The 8259-nt window shown below is 49.9% G+C and overlaps 1 protein-coding gene across 1 annotated transcript; it reads right to left on the reverse strand.

Annotated features, from left to right (window-relative positions):
• LOC8081141 lies at window positions 1713-5562 on the reverse strand. The gene is made up of 4 exons (XM_021454805.1): window positions 5086-5562; window positions 3394-4527; window positions 2804-3342; window positions 1713-2051 (listed from the first exon to the last, which is right to left on the reverse strand). The coding sequence occupies exons 1-4, from the start codon at window positions 5560-5562 to the stop codon at window positions 2000-2002; spliced, it is 2202 nt and encodes a 733-aa protein (XP_021310480.1). The 3' UTR covers window positions 1713-1999.

Consider the following 8259-nt stretch of genomic DNA (forward strand, 5'->3'; position numbering starts at 1 on the left):
AGAGTATATATCTAGTAGACTATTTATATAGATAAGGCTATAATCTATATTTGGATAGTGAAATAAATATCAATCTTTAACGAGTTACCTACCTAGTCCCACAAATTTGATAGCTATTTCAATCCTTCCCTTCCACCAACCTAACTCACTCTTATGGATCAAGTAGAGGTCTCTAACTTTCCATTACGCGCATTTTTTCACATGCTATGCCTTGGTTACTATCAACCTAGCGCTTCTTCCTTGTCTAGCTCCTCCTCTTCCCTAGCGGAACCTCCCTGCCTATCACGCTCTCCGCGTCCGGTGCCTCCTCCTCACCTAACTCTCTTCCGCCTATTTGCTTGACAGAAAAGTTATGGTTGAAAGTACTATTTGCTGATTTATTGTAAGAGAAAAAATACTGTTGAATGGCTGACAGATTCGGTAGATAAGCTCAAGCGAACAGGCTCGAGCCTTATTTAGTTTCCTGGGTGAAAAGTTTTCGGGTGCTATAGCACTTTCGTCTGTATTTAGCAATTATTGTCTAACTATAGACTAACTAGACTCAAAAGATTCGTCCAAATTACAAGTAAACTGTATAATTAATTATTTTTTATCTGTATTTAATGATCCATGTATGTGCCGCAATATTCGATGTACCAGAAAATCTTGAAAAGTTTTTGAATTTCGATATAACTAATCAAGGCCTCCATGTCGTTGATGTCGTCTTCCTCTACCACCATGGTTCACCCCCTTCCCATTCAAATACACTTGGGCCTTATTTAGTTGGTAAAAATTTTTAGGTTTTGCTATTGTAGTATTTTTGTTTGTATTTGACAGTTACTGTCCAATCATGGACTAATAAGGCTCAAAAGATTCGTCTCGCAAATTACAGATAAATTATATAATTAATTATTTTTTATTTAATGTTTCGTACATGCGTCCAAAGATTCGACATGACAGGAAATCTTGAAAAACTTTGAAACTGAACATGGCGGGACTGAAGAAACTCGTCAGCTTGCCCTTTGCCACTGACGTGGTCGACACCGGCCGAATCGGCCACTCCCCTCGTGTGGGGAAAAGAAATAGAAAGAAGACATGATTCCGGGAGAGAAAGTGCGAGAGAGAGAAAAAAATTTGGAAGAGATGAGGTGATTTAGAAATAGTTTGATGTTCCCACAGAAAAGAATATGACAATATTTTAAGTTGAAGATAACAACTTAAAGCAGACCCCATAAAACATGAGGCTACCTCAGCAGACAATGCTGAATTATGCTACCTTTGCCAGATCTTTGGTAAAAGTATTATTTGATCTAAAAATGAAAAGAAAATTGTAATCATGCCGAGACCAGGTTGAAATGCCACAGCATGTAATGAAAAGACCTCTGCTAAAAGACTGAGGTGAATTCCTTCTTTGTTTCTTGATCTACTGTATCCCTAGTTTTTAGTTTTTGATTCTTTTGTAAACTCTAGACTTCTGTCTCTCCTTTTGCAATAAATTTTACTGCAGGGGCGCAAGCCTCTCCAGATTCTTAAAAAAAAAAGACTGAGGTGAAAGTAGCAGCATTCCGAGAGAGACGAATGTAGCTCTTCCAGCCCCATTTTTATATATGTACACATACATTCCACCAGCAGCAGCTTCATTTCTCTTTTTTATCAGGCAGCAAATCACTGCTTCATTTCCCTTTCTTTACTGGGCACAATTTTACACTGCCTGAGAAATCACCGACACCGCATACCAAGTTAAATCACAGCATATTCGTCATCGAAAAACCAATCACTGAAACTGAAAAGCATACAAGCTGCAACAGCAAACTGTAGAATCCAAATATCCAATCCAATATAACCATCTCAATTTCATCCACAAAGATATCGCTTCGCGAGCATCAAAACGAACTGAACACCAGTATGCATCCATGCAACCATCCTCAAAATTCAGGCAGCATACATGAGTATGACATCAACATATCCTCAAAATTCAGGCTTTCAGGTGCAAATCCTGCATCTGGTTCTGACAACTGCCTCATCTCCTCTCCGGACCCTCGCTACCCCTGTTGAAGCCTGCCGTTCCATGCCTGCAGGAAATAGAGAAGGCCGAGTAGTTAACAATGCTACGATTCGGGTCGAGAAATGAATTGCAAGAAGTTAAATTCTTAAAAACTTTCATCATCTGCTAGGTACATGTTCTGCTAGCTTGTCACTCCAGAATTTACACTAACCCAGGAGGTCAGGTTAATTCCAATGCAAACGCAGTAGAGCTAGGATCCCAATTATGCTTTTACTGCTCCTATATCATTATCAGGGTAGCCGTTTCATGAAGCCACCATATGACACTAATATGAGTGAGAAATTCACACTGTAACTCAAAGGTCACTGTCCTTTCTGCACCTACACTTGGTGTTTTCAGTCTTGGGGTTTGATGCCCAAGAAGGAGATCTCATTATGTAAATAATATGAAACAACCAAACACTTCCAGCAAGATTAAATTCTCTCTCATTTTCATTCAACTTGTGAGTACGTTCATTCAGTAAACACACGGCATGAATGAAAGTCAATACTATACGACGTAGAACAAGCACTCTCAAACAAGTTGCACTTTCACTCGCAAAATTTCATCAAGTCAAAGAATACATTAGTTATTGATATAGCTAAAGAGTTAACATAAGAAACAGTGAACATTTCGTTTACTTTCTTTTAAGAACCGGATTGGCAGTAAGCATCATTTTGAGTACAGAGAACAAGAATGTTGCAAGACAGCAAGACAATAATCATCACAGAGCCAGATCAAGAATTGAAAATGTGGGCAAGATAGAACAAACTAGAATACCTGGACAAGGATTCATAGTGCAAGTATGCCGCCAAATCTGAGCTCAGACCCTGGCCACCGCCATCGGTTCTTTGCTGGTGCGACGCTTGGGCATGCAGCTGGCTCAACGACGGTGGCATCGGTGGCAGAGATGAATCCATTTGGTGCCCATTTGTCTGTAGTTGCTGGTCGACGCGGAATGGCGCGGCCTTGGCATACCCCGGCGACAGGAACGCCATTGTGGCGCCGGCGCCGCCTCCATGCTCACCGTTCGCGTAGGCTGGGACCTGCTGCACCAAAGTCGTATCGGGCTGGTGCCTGCCGAATCCAACCGCCTCGGCCAGCTGCTCCTCCTCCAACATCTGTTGCACCGTCGGCAGCTGCTTCTTCTGCACCATCTCCTGCACCGTCGGCTGGTGCCAGTACGGGTGGCCGTGGCCTTGCCCCAGCGAGACGTCGAGCTCTGTCTCGGAGTACTGCTGCGCCACGGGCTGCTGCTGCGCTGCGGCGGCCTGCTGCGTGATCAGTTCCTGCTCTCTAGCGCGCGCCGCCGCGACGAACTGCCTCATGAGCATTTCCAGCTTTTGCTCTCTAGCGCGCTCCGCCGCGACGAACTGCCTCATGACCATTTCCCGTTTTCTTTGCATCTCTGCCATGGCGGACAACTCCTGCGCCTGCAGGATCCCCTGTGCTGAACCATCCGGGGTGATGCCGAGCTCTTTCTGGGCGTGCCGAGCCTCGGCTTGCCGCGACATGATCTCCAGCCGCTTATCGAGGTCTGGGCCGTCTGGCCTAGACGCTTTCTCAATCTGCTTCTGCCCCAGCATCTCCTGCAGCCACGCAGCGTCCGGGTCCTGCTGCGTCATCATCGTCCTCGCGTCCTGCTCCCACTGCTTCCTGATCATTGCCCGCTCGTCCGCGAGCTCTAGGATGGCGGCCAACTCTTGCAGCATCGCCTGGGTTTCGGCGTCGCCTGGGTGGCCGTTTCCAAGGGCGATGTCGAGCCCGTTCTGAGCGTGGTGCTGGTGCGCGCGCGCGGCCAGCTGCGGCGAGTTCATGTCCTGTACTCTGGCGACCTGCCCCGCGGCGACCACCTGCTGGTGCATGTCCGGGTGGCCGTACCCCAGCGTGAGCTCCGTGTCACCGTATTGCGCGGCGAGGTTGTCGAACTGACGAGCGCCGCCGGTGGACGGCAACTCCGCCGCCCCGACCTGGTGCTGCTGGAGCAGCAGCAGCATGTCCTGCTCGCTCGCCACCTGCGACGCGGACGCGGCAGCCATCTGATGGTGGCACGGCGACGCGTGTTGCGCCGCCGCAGGGTCGTGGTGCTGCTGTGCCCAGGCGAATTGCTGCGACATGTTGCCCGTCGTCGTCTTGGCAAGCTCCGCCGTGGAGGCTTCCTCCATCTGCTGCGGCATCTCCAGGGGCCGCCCGTCACACATCCCGGCATACTGCGGGGCGGGGTCTCGGTGTTGCCACGCATTGGCCGGCATCTGCTGCGTCATCGTCATCACGTCCGGCTCCCTCGCGACCCCCGCCGCCGCGTCCCACTGCCCCATCTCCGTCATCACGTCATTCTTCATCATCTGCTCGTTTCTGGCGAGCTCTGCCATGTCCAACAACTCCTGCAGCTGCATCATCTCCTGGGATATGTCGACCGGGTGGCCGTGCCCAAGGGCGACGGCGTGCTCGTTCTCGGCGTGTTGCGCCACAAGGTGCTGCTGCTCGCCCGTGGCGCCGGCGAGCTGCATCATCGCTTCCAGCAGAACCGAGGTGCTGCCCTGTCCCGGCGTTCTGCCCGCAGCAGCATCTCCTGCATGGCGTGGCTGCCCTGTCCCAGCGTGCTGTCCCGCAGAATCGAGTTGCTGCGGCGGCGCGGCTGCCGGGGCCTGCACCGACCTCATCGCCTCCTCCCGCGATGCATCCGCCGATGCAGTCAGCTGCCCGTTCCCGTACACCTCCGGGATGCGCGGCGGCTCTGTGTCCCCGTGCTGCGCGCCGAGGTGGTGGTGGTGGTAGTCGTGCTGCTTTGCGGGCGCCGCCTGCCGCATAAACAGCGCCTTCTCCCTCTCGGCGTCCACCACCGCCATCTGCTGGCGCTCGCCCTCGTCAGGGAAGCCCGTCGTCCTGGAGATGCGCTGCTTTGCGGCCCGCAGCATCAGCATTGTCTGCTCGCTCAAGGTGGGCTCGCGGTGGCGCTTGACGACGTCGATCCCCTTCCCGTTCCCGGCGTGCTTCCCCGTCACCGTCCCCGTGGCCGGCTCGTGCAGCTCCCTCCACCTGGCCTCGTTGGCCATGCGGACGCCGATCAGCCTGGCGTCCTGCTCCCTGGCGTGCTTGAGCGCGGCGTCGACCTGCGCCCGCGCCTCCACCCTAGCCGCGGGCGCCGCGGCCGCGACGTCGACGGGCTGGGACGCGGCCAGGGCGCCGAACTCCCTGGCGATCTCCTCCCGCGCCTCGTCCACCTGCGTCCTGGCCTTGTCGTTCACCTCCTGGAGGATGCGGAGGTAGGAGACGCGGCCGAAGGTGGGGTCAAGCTGCCGCGCCCTGGCCTCCTCGACGAGCGTGGCCGCGGCCACCGCCCGCTGCTCGGGGAGCTCGATGCGCTCCAGCATCTTGGACACGTTGCTGGCGCCGAAGACGCCGTGCACGGCCGCGAAGTCCTCCGCCGTGAAGTAGGGCGCGAAGACGCAGCCCGGCACGCACCTGCGCCGCAGCGTCCTGCACGCCCCGCATGGCGCCGCCACCGCCACCGCCACCGCCTGCTCGTCGTCCGGCATCCCCCGGTCCTCCGCACAGCGCAGCGCAGCGCAGGGCGAGGACTCCGATCTCGGCTTTGCTCCAAGCGTAGTCGATCAGCGTCACCGACCTGACCTCCCAGGCGGCAGGCGATGATCTGGCGGAGGTGTTCGTCCTCGTGAAGGGAGAAAGAGAGAAAGCAGTTGGGATCCTCGGTCAGTTGGCTGGCTGTGGGCCCCACGGCCAGGAGGAAGCTGCGATTACACGAGTGTTGCCTGGGCCCAGGTTAGTTACGGGCGCGGTTAAAAATCTGGATGTTTGTGGATGTTGGATTCATAAATAAATCGTAACAACTGAGGAGAAGTAAGGATAATTCGAATTATGAGTGTACGTTACAAGTAAACGCACGTAATCGTCCACATTTTTTTTTGGACAAATACTACTGCTGATCAATCCGTTGAAAATATTTACAGTAATGTAGGGAGCAGTCCGCTTAAATGGACAAGTTGTCTGTTTACGACTTTACGGTTTACGCACAACAAAAAGTCTCTCCACATTAATAATTCAAGCTACCACGTTAATTTAAGGAAAAAAGAAAGAGCTCATCGATACGATTAATTAGAAGAATACCCCGCGTGTTGATGCGGGAATGTGGTGGATTACGTGATATAATGGTGTGGACAAACAAAACACTTATATATCTTGTTAACGTGGACATTATAATTGTATGACTAGTGGATTTTAGTTGTGTGGGATAGTACATTGCTTAGTTAGACAACTTGCATATTGAGAGAAATATAGTAACTTACTGATGTGGACACTACAATTGCATGAGCTAATTTATTTTTAATTATATGTGATAGTGGGTTGCTTAGTTGGATAGCTTACATATTGAGAGAAATATAGGTAGTAGGATTTAGTTTTATAGGAGTATAAGATAAGATTACATACCACTACATCATGAAAAAGTGCCCCAAATACACACTTATTCCACAGTTACTTGGTCATGCCATTTTCTTAATAAGAAAGACATGATACCGATAAGAACGAAGAAAAAAATGAAGCCAACCACATGTGTACGTCATACTTAATGTGTTTATATTTAATTAACGTTCAAATTGAAATATGATAAAATACGTACAAACATACTTTAATATAAAAATTTTTAAAAATAAAAAACTAATAATCATGTTAAAAGAGATGCAATCCAATACAAGAAGGATAATGCCATATATTTCCTCAAAAAGTTAAGGATTGTTAGTTTTTTTCGAAAATATGACAAGACTTCTCTTTGTTAATTAATCTACCTAGCCAATGCCACTACTAACCCCTCATCACAAAAGAATGTAATGACTTAATGTGAGATAATAAAAATGTAGTACACTTTTGATGCTATAGCGCATAGTGGTGCCAAAAGTGGTAGCAGCTATTGTCTATCCTACCACGTTGATTAGACGAATGCATGCAACAAAAGATCGAAGACATGTGTCTATTTATTACTCAAATTATGATCAACATCGACAAAAACACAATCAGATAAAAGGAAATATGCGGTTCATTTCCATACTAAACTTTTTTTTTTAACTCATATACATGTATATACTGAAAAACTGTGTTCTTGAGCGCATACCCTGTGGCCACAACATTATCAGGCAAATAAAAAAAAGAATCCACATAGCTAATGGGCACCATGACCTCTAGCAATGACAAGAAATGCAAATAAATCCATCATGAGCATGGCATAGTAGGATGCGACTCCATATATCTAGCTCATGACGTATGCAAAATTCTAGATCAAGGAGCGGATGAAGCACAAGGTGGATGCTGCCGAGGACACTGCGGCGGCGCGGGCCGCTGCGGATCACGGCGAGCACGCGCGAGGGCGGCACAGATACTGGACCGTCGGCAGGAGGCCTCGGCGGCCACGGGACTGGCGGGCGACGAGAAGAGCTGCGCGAGCTGATCGAGTGCTCGCGTGGCGGAGCGGCGGGAGTACGTCCAGGGTGCCGCTGTTCGGGACCGCGGTGCCGTTCGGGACACCGGCGGGATCCATATTCGGGGCAACGGCAACGGGTCTATACTTGTCATCGTTTCGGAGGGAGGGTCGATCATGGCGGCGGCAGCACAACCAACTCCGTCGTTCGGTTCTGGGTTCGCCACGCCGGCGCCGGCGATGCAGAGCATGGTGGAAGGGACGCGAGCAGCATCAGTCGGTCCCTCCGACTACCGATCTGGTTCCAAGTAGGCAAGTAGCAATGATGATAACAGCGAAGAAGAAGAAGAAGAGTGGCTACCTCTCTTCTTGCCAAGAGGAACAGAGAGGGGGAGCTGCTAGTGAAAAACAATGATGATAACAGCGAAGAAGAAGAAGAGTAGAAGATCTCCGGTCAAGTGTCTGAAGAAAGCGGCCAGTTGTGATGCGGAATGGGTCTATCTTGTTTCTATGTCTTGTAATCTGGTCTGTTATCTGACTTACCAGAGTCAAAGTCAGATCGGTAGAGATATAGGTTTCAACATCTTTATTCCTATATGTTAGCTTTTGTAGTCGTAAGGTTTCTCTGGGTTCTGCCCATTCTGTCTCTCTATACTGCTTAAAAGACTTTGTATTTCCGTTAGTGATAATGGAAATGAAGTTTACCTCGGTTTAAAAAAAAAGTAGGCAAGTAGCAGGACAATTCGGAAGCTCTGGCCGGGAGATCCGAGAGAACGCCAAATCAGGGTGGAGTTTAGGCTATTTA

This window comes from Sorghum bicolor, chromosome 2, assembly GCF_000003195.3.
Source record: "Sorghum bicolor cultivar BTx623 chromosome 2, Sorghum_bicolor_NCBIv3, whole genome shotgun sequence".
Taxonomy (NCBI): domain Eukaryota; kingdom Viridiplantae; phylum Streptophyta; class Magnoliopsida; order Poales; family Poaceae; genus Sorghum; species Sorghum bicolor.

What these genes read in the sequence shown, in the direction of transcription:
- LOC8081141 (XM_021454805.1), bottom strand. Translation starts at nt 5,562, where the DNA reads ATGCCGGACGACGAGCAGGCGGTGGCGGTGGCGGTGGCGGCGCCATGC. An exon ending in AGGACGCCAGGCTGATCGGC is followed by an intron (nt 4,528 to 5,085) that starts GTCCGCATGGCC and finishes GCGATGATGCAG; the next exon opens with CTCGCCGGCGCCACGGGCGA. An exon ending in CACTATGAATCCTTGTCCAG is followed by an intron (nt 2,052 to 2,803) that starts GTATTCTAGTTT and finishes TATTTCCTGCAG; the next exon opens with GCATGGAACGGCAGGCTTCA.